Source organism: Anolis sagrei, chromosome Y, assembly GCF_037176765.1.
Source record: "Anolis sagrei isolate rAnoSag1 chromosome Y, rAnoSag1.mat, whole genome shotgun sequence".
Taxonomy (NCBI): Eukaryota; Metazoa; Chordata; class Lepidosauria; order Squamata; family Dactyloidae; genus Anolis; species Anolis sagrei.
In genome coordinates, this window is record NC_090035.1 from 84,483,671 (window position 1) to 84,499,006 (window position 15,336).

The window sequence follows — 15,336 nt, forward strand, 5'->3', positions numbered from 1 at the left end:
TTCCACACAGGAATTCTCTTGGCACATGGCATTGCATTTTAAACATACAAACAAACTTTGAAAACTACATTACACATTTTCAAAACACATCAACAAGTATCTGTGGGTGGGGGGAAGGTGAGTGGAGGGGATGGTGATGGTGGTGATGTTGATGCATTGGGGGGGGGGGGGGGGGACAGGGAGAGACTTCCTGTGCCAGAAGGGAACTCCGTGGTGGATGTGGTTAATTTCCTGGCGAGGAGGAAACCTGCGTGACACCCAAGGGCCCTCCAAAAGTGGCCATTTCTGTTGTCGCCACAGCATCCAGACCCCCCCCCCCCCGCCTTCTACCCATGAACCTAAGAATAATAACAACAACAACATTAATTACTGCATTTCTTGCCCACCTCCTTGTGGCTCAAGGCGGGAGGGAGATGAGGTGGGCGTCCCTGCCTCCAGCTCCTCTGTGGTGGGGAGATAAGTCCAAAGGCTCAGCCCCCCCCCCCCCCAGCCTGGCTCATCACTTTCGCTTTTGAAGGTCTTTTCTTTCCAAGGGGCTCCTTTCTGGGAAAGGGAGGCTGGCAGGGCGTTTCCTCCTTCTCCACCGGAGGGGGGGGGCTGCCCCCTCCCCACCCCTCCCGGGCTCCTTCTTTGCTCCCCCACCCCCGTCTCTCACTCTGCCTCTGGGTGCCCGAGAGGAAGGACCCGGTGCCAAAGAAAGAAAGAAAGAAAGAAAGAGAGGTAAGTGGCAGGTGGGTGGGGCGGGGGGGGGGGGTGCCTTCCAAAAAGCAAAAGCTGGGAAGAACGGGGCTCGAGGTCGGGGACCGTGGGTGCCGGAATCCCACCAGGAAGGATAGAAATACAATAATGACCAATAAGTATAACCATAATGTTGGGGGGGGGGGGTACAATGACTACCTGGAGAAGTCCCCCTTGGAGTGACGGGGGGGGGGGAGTTGGAAGGGCAACTCTCCTACGTCTCTAGACCTCACCCCCCCCCCTCCCCACCGAAAAGGAAGGCACCTGTCCCTGGGGCCCCTGTTTCCCCATCCTCCTCTGGGTCTGCCTTTCTGTGGTCCTCCTGAAGGCACCTGAGGACCCTGGCAGGGATCCAAGAGGGCTCCAGGCAGCTTGGACTGACCTTGCCGCCCTCCCCTTTTCCAGGTTCCCTTCCAGAATGGCTACTCCTGGGGAGGCCCACATGGCCCATCCGCTCTGCCTCATTGAGAACCGCCCGGACGGGAAGCTAATCTTGCAAGAGGAGGCCCTTGCAGTCCTGCAGCGCATCCGGCAGCCGGTGGTGGTGGTGGCCATCGTGGGGCCCTACCGGACCGGGAAGTCCTACCTCATGAACCGCCTGGCGGGCCAGCGGAAGGGTGAGCGAATGCAGGGGGGCGGTGGGGGGCAAGGGCACGACCCAGGCTCAGGCCCAGGTGCCGCCCTGGAAGGGGCCATGGCCTCCAATACGCTGGAGCCGTGCCTTGGGGCGGATCCCAGCCTCACTGGCCGTGGTGTCCCCTCCTCTCCATTCCAGGCTTCTCCCTGGGTTCCACGGTGCAGGCCAACACCAAGGGCATCTGGATGTGGTGCCACCCTCACCCCCACCAGAGTGACCGCACCTTGGTTCTGCTGGACACGGAGGGACTGGAGGACACAGGGAAGGTGAGTCGTGGGGGGAGCGGGTGAAGGGAGGGCTGGGAGTGGGGCCAGGCAGTTCCACCCCAAGCCTGCCACATGGGTCTGCTTCATGGTGAGAGCCGTGACCACTCTGTGTGTTTGGGTGGCCATGGCACAGAATGGTAGCAGAAGGCTCTTGCCAAGCCAAACCTTCCAAAGGCGGGCTGTGACATGTGCCCCCCTTCAATGGCAATGAATGAGGCAGAGGGAGGGACCCCTACAGTGTGGGGAGGGGGCTCAGGGAGACTTGCTTCTTCTCTTCCAGGGCAACACACAGAACGACGCCTGGATCTTTGCGCTGGCCATCCTGCTGAGCACCACCTTGGTCTACAACAGCAAGGGCACCATTGACCAGAACGCCCTGGATCAGCTCCAGTATCCTTCCCTTGGGGGCAAATTTGCAGGGGGGGGGGTGGTGGAAGCGGATGGAGGAAGTGACACCCAGTTCGCTTTGGGATCCTGGCTGGGAGGGGTGCCCGTTGGTCATTGGAAAGGAGGGTTTGGCACAGGAGAGATGCCCTGGGGACACATCCAGGGGAGGATCGGGGGCATTGGGGCCTCTTCCACGAACAAGGAGTGAAAGCGAGACGTCAGCAAGCCTACCTGGAAAGACAGACCCTTCCTACACAACCAGGCCCATAACTGTGGTGCAGTCAGGAAATACAGGCTACTGTGTTTCACTGCATCATAGTCACACCCCCCCCCCCATTTTTTAATCAAAGAAGAGGGTGCACTATAACATTATGGAAAAAATACTTTGTCTACCTACCTACTTATCTATCTATTTAGACACGTTGCTTCCAAAGGGAGAGAGGGGAGCATACAGTCTCAAACAACCAGTTTATAAACTACAAATGGAGTTCTCTGGCGCTCCACTCTTCTCTCCTCCCTCCCTCCTCCTTTCTCCTCCTCCTGAGGTCTTGTACTCTGTGTTCCTTTTCAAGAACAAAGAAAATATCCTTACGGACTTCAGCCCCTTGTATACCTTAAAGCAGGGGTCCTCAAACTACGGCCCAGGGGCCGAATACGGCCCTCCAAGGTCATTTACCCAGCCCTCGCTCAGGGTCAACCGAAGTCTGAAACTACTTGAAAGCACACAACAACAACAACAACAACAATCCTATCTCTTCAGCCAAAAAGCAGGCCCACACTTCCCATTGAGATACTAATAAGTATATATTTATTAACATTGTTCTTCATTTTAATTATTGTATTGTTTCAAAGTGTTCTTTGCACTACAAATAAGGTATGTGCAGTGTGCATAGGAATTCATTCATGTTCTTTTCAAATTATAATCTGGCCCTCCAATAATTTCAGGGACTATGACCTGGCCCTCTGTTTAAAAAGTTTGAGGACCACTGCCTTAAAGTGAGTCCCCAAATGCCTCAGAGTTAGTGTGTATGTGACTCAGAAGAAGAAAGGGACAAGGGTGCAAAAACATGCCAAACAGGAAACGAGTAGCAAGCGTTCCTTTGACTGTGAACCCTTGCTTCAGGTGAGTGGGCGGGTTGTCTTCTTCTGACAGGAAATGGCTCTCAACCCAAACTCTAGAGCTATCTTTTTGCTGCCAACTAGCCATTAATCAACACACAACGCCAACGTAGCCTGGGAGCCCTTTTCCTTAGCTGTGCCCAGCTACGTTTCTGAGCTGACCCAAAAGATCAGAGTAACCTCTTCCAGGGATCCAAGCCAAGAGGACGAGGATTCCTCAGAGTTTGCCCGCTACTTCCCGGCCTTCATTTGGGCCGTGAGGGACTTCACGCTCGACCTGGAGATCAATGGGCGCCCGGTCAGCGAGGACGGCTACCTGGAGAATGCCCTGAAGCTGCAGAAAGGTGACTTCTGGGCAGAAAGTGACAGCAATGGGGTCTGATGGAGCCTTGGAATGGGGGCGGGAGGGTAGATATAGAGGTGAAAGTGAGGGAACACACCCTCAAGGGAGTAGATGCTTTGTGCATGCTCAGAAACATTCTTGTGTCATGCTCAAAGGGGAGTCCTAATGGAGACCTGAACAGTCTTGCAAGGGGAGAGGAGGGTGGGTCCCAGGCAAAGTTTCTGGAATTTATCAATATTACCTGTCCTTCCTCTGCAGGTGACACAGAGCAGGTCAGAAGGTGCAACCTGCCCAGGTTGTGCATCCGCAAGTTCTTTCCTTCCCGGAAGTGCTTCACTTTCGACCGCCCAGCAAGCAGGAAGAACTTGCGGCGTCTGGAGGAGCTGCAGGAGGAAGATTTGGAAGAGGAGTTCCAGGAATCAGTGACCCGTTTCTGTGACCACGTCTGGGAGACCGCCAAGCGCAAGACGGTCCCTGGGGGCCAAGCCGTGACGGGAGCCAGTAAGCCAGGCTCTAGGGGTGGCCGGGGGAGGGGGAGTTGGGACTCGTGCTCATGCCCTTCAAGCCGCCCCAGTCCTGGCCCGTGGCCTTGGTTGCATTTTGAAGAGGTCTCCTCCGTGCTCTGTTGTGCTTGAGAGGGGAAAACCAGGTCCCAGTTCTCAAAATGAATCATTAAAGCTGGGCTGCCTTTAGAGCCCGACTTTGTGGAGCAGCCCGACCAGTTCTGCAACTACATCTATGGGACGTCCAAGGAGAAGACCCTCCCGGGGGGCATGTGTTCACTGGGCACCGTGAGTCCGTCCTGCCCTCCCACCCTCCTTCCTCTGAGCTGATGCCACAGTTGCACTGTGATGCTGGTCAATCTCTGGCCTCTCCCTTCTTCTTCTGAGGAGACCATCCTACTCTGCCTCTGGGCACCGGGTCCCACTGGCAGTTTGTGAGGCCAAAGGCCAAATGAGGTGGGGACCCATGCCTCCTCCCTCTGGCTGCTAGGACAGACCCCTGCCGTCTTCCTCCTTGCAGTGCTGGCCAAGTTGGCGGAGACCTACGTGGAGACCATCTGCAGTGGTAAGGTGCCCTGCCTGGAGAATGCGGTGCTGGCCTTGGCAGAGATGGAGAACATGGCTGCCATGGAGGAGGCTTTGGCTCACTATGGGAGGTTGATGGGGGAGAGGCTGAACCTGCCCACAGAGAGTGTTCCAGACCTGCTGAGGGTCCATGCCGAATGTGAGAAGGAGGCCCTCAAGGTGTTCATGGCACGTGCCTTCAAGAATGATGAGAGCCACTTCCAGGCTAAACTTATGGTAGGTTACCCCACAAGATGAGGCCATTGGTAAGCCCTGATAGTTGGGGGGGGGGGTCTCTCATGGGGAAGGAAGGGAGCCCCAGCACAGAAGGGTCACTAGTCCCACTGGCAGCACTCCCAGGTACACAGGTGTCTTCATTGTAGTTTTTTTTAAAAAAAGGAAAAAGCAGTAAAATAAAGCAGCAGCAAAATGTAGCAGTTTAGCAGAGCAGAAGCTTCCAAACACAGCAGCAACAGAGCAAAGGAAGTTTAGTAATGCAATGAACACAGACAGGCTTTCAGGGTTACAAAATTGTGTCTTATTGGACAGAATTGAATTTATATATAGGAAGGTTCAGGGTTTCGCTCTCAATCTCTAAGAGTTTGGAGACAACTTGCATAGTGCCCCCTTCTTCTCTGGAGAACAGTAGGAGGGCTGGGCAGATTTCCATGTGGCTGAAATTTCCATGTGGCAGATTTCTATGTGGCTGTGAAAGGAGGCATGTTCCTGAGAGTTATCCGTCGTGTCCTTCCCCTGTGCCTCCTTTCCTGCCAGAAAACCCTGCTTGACCAGAAGGAGGGATACTGCCAAAGGAATGAGCAGGAGTCCACTCAGTGCTGCCAGGCCCTGCTGGCCTCTCTCTCTGTGGAGCTGGAGGAGAAGGTGCGCAGCGGGGTCTACTTCCAGCCCAACGGACACGGGCAGTTTGTGGCCGACCTGAAGGACGTTGAGGGAAGATACCGCCAGAAGCCAAAGAAGGGGGTGATGGTAAGAAAGAAAAGGAGGAAGGAAGGGGGGAAGGCTGGGCCATGGGAGGAAGTCATGCAGGGCCACTCTAGTAATTGGGTTGTTGCAAGTTTTTTGGGCTGTATGGCCATGTTCTAGAAGCATTCTCTCATGATGTTTCACCTGCATCTATGGCAGGCATCCTCAGAGGTTGTGAGGTCAACCCAGAGATTCTGGCCATGAAAGCCTTAGACAATACTCTGGTGATTCTTGGCCAGATCAGTAAAGTTATGTACACAGGCATAAAAACAAGTGAATATGCAAAGAAAGCTCATCCCAAACCAAAGATTTCTTAGAACCTCTAACACAAACGCCAATGGCAATGTGTGGGTCTCAGTAGAGGGTCGTGTCCATGTTTTAAGGCCAGAATGAGTCTTCTTGCACTGAAGTTGCAGATTCCCAAAGTATGTGGACAGCCCTCCAAATTTCGAAGCCGAGGGAAGTGTCTTTGTGTTGGTAGCCCCAGAATCCCCTCACTGGTGCCAGGAGAGGGGGCAGATCCTTTGGCCCTTCTTGGTGCCCTCCTGAGCAATGCTTCTCTCATCCAGGCAGAGGCGTCCCTGAAGCAGTTCCTGCAGGGCAAGGAGGCCGTCGGCAGAGCCATTCTCCAAAGCGACACAGCCCTCAGCGAGAAGGAGAAGCAAATGGAAGGTGAGCCCCACTCCATGCCCAGAAAGAGGAATTGGTCATGGGGCTCCCCCTTCAGAAGTCCAGAGCCGTGTCAAGTAACCATTTTGTGAGGGGTGGGGGTCTGAGAGGTTCACCCTCCTTTCCATTCCTCCCTTCCCCCCCATTCATTGGACAGAGGCCCAGGCGCAGGCAGAGGCAACCAAGAGGGAGCAGGAGGTCCAGCGGCAGAGGCAGGCTGAGCTGGAGCAGAAGGTGCAGGACCAGCATCGGAGCTACGAGGAGAACGTCCAGCAGCTGAAGACCAAGATGGAGCAGCATCGGGAGAGGCTCCTGGAGGAGCAGAAGAAGATGATGGAGAGCAAGCTGGCGGTAAGCCTCCTTTGGGTCCCAGTGACTCCTCCCTCACCAGACTCCCTTGGCCCTGTCCCTTGCACACCTCAGTTGGGGACCCCCTTGCAGCCTCCCACTCACCTGGCCAGTGAGACACCTATCCCCCCCCCCTTCCGCTATGGGAGACCCTTCACTCTGCTGGCCTTTGGACAGAAATGGAGTCCCTGCTTTTCATTGGTCTGCTTCTCTCTCTTCCTGCAGGAGCAAGAGGCGCTGCTGAACGAGGGGTACCGGAAGGAGGCTGAGCAGATGATGAAGGAGATCCAGCGCCTGAGGGAGGAGAGCGCCAAAATCAAGGATCCCTCCTGGTCGAAAAAAGTCCTGAAGGGGCTGGTGACAGGCCTCAACCTCATTTTGCCAGGGATCACCAGCAAGGCGATTAGGGCCATCTCAGAGCAGTTCAGGAACCTGTGATCAGGACCTCCAAGCACCGCCCCCCCCCCCTCGAGGCCTCTTCCACTGCTGCCTTTGGCCCGCTCTGGCCTATCTGTGTGCCTCTTTGGACCCAATGCGCTATTAGTTAGAGTAGGATGTTGTGCTTCCCTCCCAGGGCCTTGCCACATGTTTTGCAGGCGCACTCACTCAGCCACGCTTCCTTGGGGGATGCATTGGGGAATGGTGCTCCATGAGCAAGGCCCATTCACTCGGTCCATTGTGAAGTTGGACTTGTGTGTGTGTGTGTGTGTGTGTGTGTGTGTAATGCTGACCCCATGGGCCCGAAGGAAGCAGCTGCAGGAAGCAACCTTGCCACCGCTTCATGCATTGCCAGGCAACACTCTAGAGTGGTGGGGGCCTACATCACTCTCCCACAGGATCACTCTCCCAGAGGATGCCTAGACAGACAGACAGAGATTGATCGATATGTGGTTAGGTAGATAGGCACATGCGTACACTTGAGAATGGTCTGCAGTGGCTTTTGCTTGTACCTAGAACTCCTCATGTATTTGATGCAGATTCTGCTCTTTTGTTGTGTTTAATGGTGCTTTTCCAGCCATGAGCTGCTTTTTCTTCTTTTGATCCTTCGTGCCTCTCTTATCCATTCTTTGAGCACACCGTACAGTATTCATGCAGATTGGTGCTATCAATACAGGATTCACGCTTACATTGGTGCTGGTAACAGTGGTTCTGCATCCCAACTATTTCTGGTCCCTGACTGACAATGAGTGATAGAGGGAGGCTGCCCTGTCCATCTCTTCACCTGTCTGCCTCTCTGTCAATATCTACCTGTCAGAGGGATGGTTTTAAGCCTCGGTTTGGAAGATGCATGTTTTGACCATGTGCTGTATGCTTATGTAGAGATGTATTTATTATAAAGTGTTATTTATAATTTGTTTAAACTGTATTTATAATGTTTATTATAAAGTGTTATCTATAATGTGTTTGAATCTGTATTTAGGGATTACATTTGTTGCCAGGGCCTAGCTGAGAGAGATAGGTTGCCATGGTGACAAGACAAGGCAGCAGAGGAGGTGGGCGGAGCTAAAGGAGTAAAAGATTTGAAAGTGGCAGTTAAGCTCCAGTCAGTGGCCGGAGAGCTGCTGAGAAAACACTGAATCTTTTGGGTGGAGATTCAGGGAATGTGTCTGTAGCCAGTGTGCTATAGGGAAAAACTGAATCTCTTGGAGATTCAGGGAATCAATTGGTGACCAAAGTGGTTGCAGAGAAGGACCCGGTACAGGGGGTTGTTGATTCTGAATTAAGAATCAAGGTTTGGCTGGGTTTAAGCCTGTTGTGCCAGCTGTGAAACCTTATGAAGTGTTTGCCTGAGTTTACTCATGAAACCTTACTAATGTAACCAGTCAAGATTCGTGCCTCTTGTGAAGAAACAATCAAATCTGATATACCTTGCTTGTTCTAATAAAATTGTTACTGTTCTCCTCAAGCCTTGCCTGATACAGTTTCTTCTAAGTTGAACATCCTGCAATAATAAAGTCAGCCAGAAACAGTCCCTTTATAAAATAGTTCCTAGGCTGATATTGATCGTTGCCCGGCTTCCCTCATAGATAAGGTGGCAGTGGGTGCTTTACCACGTGCACCTTCACAATTGGTGGTATTCGGTGGGATTAGTGCTTCTTTACATAATTTGGTGGCAGACGACGGGATACGTGTAACAACTAATCGAGTGCCTTAAGTTTAATTTAGGAATAAGTTGTGAGGTAAAAGTTGTTGAAAACATGGCTACCAGGCGGCAGAGAAAGCTGGCTGAGGAAAGAGAGGGAGACCAAGGGGAAAGCTCGAGCTCTGAGTCAGAGACAGAGCCAGTGCCTATGACAGAAATGGCTTATAAATACAAACTGGAAATGGAGGAAAAACGATTAGAGATGAGACGGTTAGAACTAGAGATGGAGGCAAAACAAAGAGAAAGAGAATTTGAGGAAAGACAAAGAGAAAGAGAGAGAGAACAGGAGTTAGAATTGAAGAGAATGGAGTTTGAGCTAGAAAAACAAAGGTTGGCTTTGGCACAAACATCCAGTGTTGTCCAGGAAGGGAGATCTGGAGTGGATACCCCAGATTTGACAAAGAAATTCCCAAAATTTACAAAAGGAGATGACCCAGAGAAATTCCTTATATCTTTTGAGAGATGTTGTCAAGATTTTGGGTTAGCTAGAGACAAATGGATGATATACCTAAGGCCTCAGATAAATGAGAAGCTTTTACAGATTTATGGACAGATGCCGGAGGAGTCTTGTAGAGACTATGATCTGTTTAAGAAACAGGTTCAACAGGAATATAGATTGACTCCTGAATATTATAGATTTAAGTTCAGGACGTTGAAGAAAGATAAAACACAAAGTTTTGCTCAGGTGGCCTCTAGATTGTCTCAACTGTTCGATAGTTGGATAAAGACGTCTGAGGTAGAAGATTATCAACAGCTGAGGGAACTTTTGAAATTGGAACAATTTTTCCAATTAGTTCCTTATGAAATTCGTTGGGTGATTCAAGATCGCAAGCCATCCACGATTGTAGAGGCAGCGGGTATGGCGGATCAAATAACAACCTTGAAAGAAGGATTTAAAAGGGAAGATCTGCCAGGGGACAAAAGAACAGACAGGCAACCATTTTATTCACAACAAACGCGCCCACAACAAGAAAAGGGTGCTGACTTAGAAAACACCATCTATAGGAGGCAGAGTGTAACAAGACAAACTGCTCCTGAGGTAAAAAGACGATGCTTTCAATGTGGAGAATGGAATCATTTAAAATATCAGTGTCCCTTGTTAAGGAATGAGAAAACAACCCTCTTTATAAATAAAATGAAAGAAACACCAAAGGCAGAACCGGTTACTGTGGCAAAGGAGAGTTCAAGCTCAGAGCCTGGAGAGAAACAATGTTTGTTCATCCTGTCAGGCAGCCCATCTAAGGACTATTTAGAAACCATTTCTATTGATCACAAAGACAGGAAAGGACTCCGAGATACAGGTTCCGAAATATGCATAGTACATCCCGAAATAATACCTCAGAGATTTCAGCAGCCAACCTCTGAAGTAAGATTAAAAGGCTTAGGTCCTGCGATTCCGACACCCGTGGTGACCTTGCCAATAGAATATAAAGGATGGAAGGGTGTGTGGGATTTTGCAGTCAGTCCTGACATACCATATCAATGTTTAATTGGAAATGATTTGGCTGAAGAGATTAAATACTGTAAGATGGCGTATGGGGAGAAAGAATGTAACAATGAAAGCCCTGAACAGAAAGCCCTGTGTTTTGCCATCCGACAAGATGGGGATGAGAGCCCAGAAGCCAGTGCTACAGTTGCTAAGGTTGTTAAGAAGACAGGAGGAGTTGAGGAAATTCAACAGGAACAAAGAGCAGAAGAACAACCCTATAGATTTATTGCTGGAGATGGTGTTCCAAATATAAAGTCAGAAGTGTACAGCCAGGAGAGACCATGCAAACGAGGAACAAGCCCTGCAGCAGAGCCGATTCCAGTGGCTGATTATTTGAGAGCCAGTGAAGAGAGTATAGAAACAATAGGTCTGGAAAGACAAGTGATAAACTCTGAGGAGAAAGAGGAATCCTTGACCTTAAAAGATGTATTTCCTTCAGCTCCACATAAAGAAATTACCTCAGCCGAACTTTTCGACAAAAACAATAAAATAAAAGTAAAAGAGAAAGCTAAAGGAAAACAAACTCTGGACGTGACAGTAGAAGCTGATGCGAGTCCAGAATATCCAGGGGTCTTCTGTGAAACAAAGATCCATACACCTGAAGGGCTAATTGAAATTAAGATGACTTCTGGACATGATTCATCCACTGTAAAAGTTCCAGATGATCAAACAAAAGAAGTTCTAAAGAATGGAACTATAGCTGAGGATAAGAGTTTAAGTGAAACTTATCAAAGAGCTGGCATCAACAAAATGATAAATACAAGATTGTACCCTATGACAGGTGATGGTGAAAAAGAGAGACATTTTGTTGAGAGTAAAACTTTAGATCAACTCTTCCTTGCTAACTCTGAACATGTCGGTGTGTCTACATCTGAAGAGAGGGTGAACAGAAAAAGAAGATTTGGCCAGGTGTCGGAAGAGAAATCTCCTTTATCCTTGAACAAAGAAGAAAGAGAGAATAAAAGCCAAGTTGATAGACTGACAAGAAAACTAATATACACAGACTATATTGGTGATAAAAGGAAGAATTTACAATTTCCAGCTTCGGGGGTTCATCCAGACTACAGTGATGAGATCACAAAGGAGAGAAAAGGTGTTCTTGTTCGTTCTTCCAACGGTGGCGAGTTCTCTTCAAGACCAGGAGAGAATATTCAAGGAAGTGTTGATTCTTCGCAACAACAGAGTGCTACGCTGAAGCAAGTCTCATTCCAAGCCTTAGAACTCGATAAAAACAGAACTGTTCCTGATAATTGGAAGACCAGATGGAAAGAGGATAACTCCAGTAGCGGAGAGGAGAAAGAAGAAGAATGTGGTACTGGGGGAAGTGTATGGGCCTGTTATAATTTGAGAATGGGTATCAGGGAAAGGAGAATTGGAATCGAGTAAAAGAAAAAAAAACCAAAAACCTTATTCTCTACAAGGGCCAGATCAAATAACACATTGCGTAATAAAAGTGTTAATGTAGAAAGGTAATAGATGTGTAATGTAGTGTAATATTTTAAAAATGGTTAACCTGTTTTAATTGCAGATTTGTGAAATGTATGATGTTATTACAGTGGTGAACTGTATATGTTTCATACCATAGATATAAGATATAAACCCATTATATTAAAGTGTGATAGGTATATACGTTTCGCAATAGGCAATAAATATTTACAAATATATGTATAAATATAAAAATGTGAGACTTGGATACCACATCCATAGATGATACTAGAATTTCGTAGGTTAAAGGTTTGTATATATGTGTAATTGAAATGTATTTAACCCTAATATGTTTCCCTTTCAGAATTGATATATATGTATTTATTGTTGGATAATATGTGGAATTATTTTTTTGCCATTCTGGGACTGGGAATGGTCCAAAAAATTAATATTTCTGGGGGGGAAGGTGTAGAGATGTATTTATTATAAAGTGTTATTTATAATTTGTTTAAACTGTATTTATAATGTTTATTATAAAGTGTTATCTATAATGTGTTTGAATCTGTATTTAGGGATTACATTTGTTGCCAGGGCCTAGCTGAGAGAGATAGGTTGCCATGGTGACAAGACAAGGCAGCAGAGGAGGTGGGCGGAGCTAAAGGAGTAAAAGATTTGAAAGTGGCAGTTAAGCTCCAGTCAGTGGCCGGAGAGCTGCTGAGAAAACACTGAATCTTTTGGGTGGAGATTCAGGGAATGTGTCTGTAGCCAGTGTGCTATAGGGAAAAACTGAATCTCTTGGAGATTCAGGGAATCAATTGGTGACCAAAGTGGTTGCAGAGAAGGACCCGGTACAGGGGGTTGTTGATTCTGAATTAAGAATCAAGGTTTGGCTGGGTTTAAGCCTGTTGTGCCAGCTGTGAAACCTTATGAAGTGTTTGCCTGAGTTTACTCATGAAACCTTACTAATGTAACCAGTCAAGATTCGTGCCTCTTGTGAAGAAACAATCAAATCTGATATACCTTGCTTGTTCTAATAAAATTGTTACTGTTCTCCTCAAGCCTTGCCTGATACAGTTTCTTCTAAGTTGAACATCCTGCAATAATAAAGTCAGCCAGAAACAGTCCCTTTATAAAATAGTTCCTAGGCTGATATTGATCGTTGCCCGGCTTCCCTCATAGATAAGGTGGCAGTGGGTGCTTTACCACGTGCACCTTCACAATTGGTGGTATTCGGTGGGATTAGTGCTTCTTTACAGCTTACCTTGGACCAGATCTGCTAAATAAAAGTATCAGTTACTGCTTTTCACAACTGCATACGAGAACTGGCTTGAGAAATGTGTATTGGGTCAATATCTGGGGGGGGGGGGAGGGGGTGATGATGGTTATGATATAAAGGGGGAGGGGGAAAGACTTGCTGTGACACAAGTGAACCACGTGCTAGGCGCGGTCCATATGCTGGAGAGAAGGAAACGGCAGGAGGAGATCTGCGTGACGCCCAAAGGCACCCCAAAAGCGGCCATTGCCAGTATGCACAGTTGCCCACAGTGGGTCTGCGTGCCAAGTTTGGTCTAGGTCCGTTGTCAGTTGTTGTCGCTGATCGCTATGTTCCAAACCTCTCTATACCATTCTTCTGACTGGATTTCACTTTTATATATCCATTTCAGTTATCACCACAGTCTCCAGCACAGCCCCCCACCTTCTGCCCCTGGTCCTAACAACAACAACAACAACAACAACAACAACAACAACAACAATTTTGTGGCAGGGAACGGTTTGATGAAAGGAGACACAGAGAGAGGTCTGGAGACTTTAAAGCACGTTTATTTATCCAGCTGGGGCCTGGTGTGGAGTAATCTCAAATCACACCAGCAGCGATCAAGGTGCGGACTGGCCTTTTATAGCTTCCAATCGGAGTCAAACATGCTAGTACATACATATCATCACTCACTGCGTCATATTGGCATCAAATTCTACCTCCTAACATGCAAAAGGCATGTCTGTGTGTCTTGCTGAGGAGCAAGCATGGAATATTCCCCCTCCCTCTTGGCTGTGCTTACATTCATCCATCAAGGGGCCACTCTCTGGCTTGTCAAGAGGTGCTCCTTAGTACCAGTCCATGGCTCCTATTAGGGCTTATCTCTCTCTCCTGGAATGTTTAGATAATATGCTGGACGCAGCTTGCTTTTCAGCTAGGGTTTCTTACAGAGAGAGAGAACTTGAAAATCCTATGCATTTCAGGGTTGTAAAATACATACGATTTAAACATAAATCAATCAATAAATATCTATTTTTCCAATATTTCGTCATCAACGGTTCCGGCCCCACTTACCTCTCCGAACGCATCTCCACCTATGAACCGACGCGGACATTAAGATCGTCCGGGGAGGCCCTGCTCTCGGTTCCGCCTGCGTCACAGGCACGGTTGGCGGGAACGAGAGACAGGGCCTTCTCGGTGGTGGCCCCTCGGCTATGGAATGCCCTACCCATTGACATCAGACTGGCCCCTTCGCTGCTGGCGTTTCGGAAGAAGCTTAAAACCTGGCTCTTTGAGCAAGCGTTTGGCTAATCAGCGCAGTCGAACATAGGATGACGGTAAATTGAGCATAGGAATGGCACAAGGATTATGAGACTGGATCTGGTTTGTGATCGAGGCATTATGTATGATTGTTGTGTGTTTGCTACTGTGTATGATGTGTTTTAATTGTTACTGTTGTGTTAATTAACATTGTGTAAACCGCATTGAGTCGCCTAATTAGGTTGAGAAACGCGGTATAGAAATAAAGCAAATAAATCAATCAATCAATAATAGCAAACCATCAGAACCAATGCAATTAAGGCCAGGATCGAAAAATAATCGGATGACCCCAAATGGTAGAAATGATGTAAATAATTAAATAAATAATAAAATGCAGACTGTGCAAGGAAGCGGATGAAACTATGGACCATCTCCTCAGCTGTGCAAGAAAATCGCACAGACGGACTACAAACAGAGGCACAACTCTGTGGCTCAGATAATTCACTGGAACTTATGTCACAAGGACCACCTGCCAGCAGGTGGTAAAAGGATCATGAACCTGAAAAGGTAGTGGAAAATGAACATGCAAAAATCTTGTAGGACTTTCGAATCCAGACTGACAAAATTTTGGAACACAACATGGCAGACATCACGATTGTGGAAAAGAAAAAAGTCTGGATTATTGATGTCACCATTCCAGGTGACAGTCGCATTGAGGAAAAGCCCTCCAACAGTGACCTGGCCCTCTGTTTAAAAAGTTTGAGGACTCCTGCCATAGACACACAACATATATAGACAGACACTCAGAGGCTATTAACTTTCCAACTTCTGGCCACCAGGGGAGCTGTCACTTCCTCATTCTTTGCATACTTCCTGGAGATTTTTATGGCCCCGTAAATCAGTTAATTTAGCCTCCCCACAAAGTGGTACCTAATTTTCCTACTTGACAGATGTAACTGTCTTTCGGGTTGCAAGGGTCGACAACAAGCTACACAATTTTGGTCGGGAGCTCACTCCGACCCGGGCTGGCTTTGAACTCATTACTTTTTGGTCAGTAGTGATCTTAATGCAGGTGACACCCAGCCAGCGGCACCACAGTCCCGATGCTTAGTCTGGAATGGCCCAGACTATGACTTTGGATAACGTGGTTTGCAGTGAAAGTATTGTTTATATGTTTTAAATGTTTTATGTATTTTATAATTCTAT

General features: G+C 48.2%; 1 protein-coding gene across 1 annotated transcript; it reads left to right on the forward strand.

The window, feature by feature from the left end:
• Positions 1-982: 982 nt before the first annotated feature.
• Positions 983-8,464, forward strand: LOC132768051 (guanylate-binding protein 1-like). The gene is made up of 10 exons (XM_067462072.1): positions 983-1,355; positions 1,514-1,641; positions 1,922-2,031; positions 3,292-3,491; positions 3,749-3,991; positions 4,514-4,794; positions 5,332-5,544; positions 6,111-6,213; positions 6,368-6,561; positions 6,784-8,464. The coding sequence occupies exons 1-10, from the start codon at positions 1,157-1,159 to the stop codon at positions 6,994-6,996; spliced, it is 1,884 nt and encodes a 627-aa protein (XP_067318173.1). The 5' UTR covers positions 983-1,156; the 3' UTR covers positions 6,997-8,464.
• The last annotated feature ends 6,872 nt before the right edge of the window (positions 8,465-15,336 follow it).

Bases quoted from the DNA above. Each gene is read 5' to 3' on its own strand.
- LOC132768051 (XM_067462072.1), top strand. From the start codon at position 1,157: ATGGCTACTCCTGGGGAGGCCCACATGGCCCATCCGCTCTGCCTCATT. The intron at 3,992-4,513 runs GTAAGCCAGGCT...TCCTCCTTGCAG, and splicing joins CCAAGCCGTGACGGGAGCCA to TGCTGGCCAAGTTGGCGGAG. The intron at 5,545-6,110 runs GTAAGAAAGAAA...TCTCTCATCCAG, and splicing joins AGCCAAAGAAGGGGGTGATG to GCAGAGGCGTCCCTGAAGCA.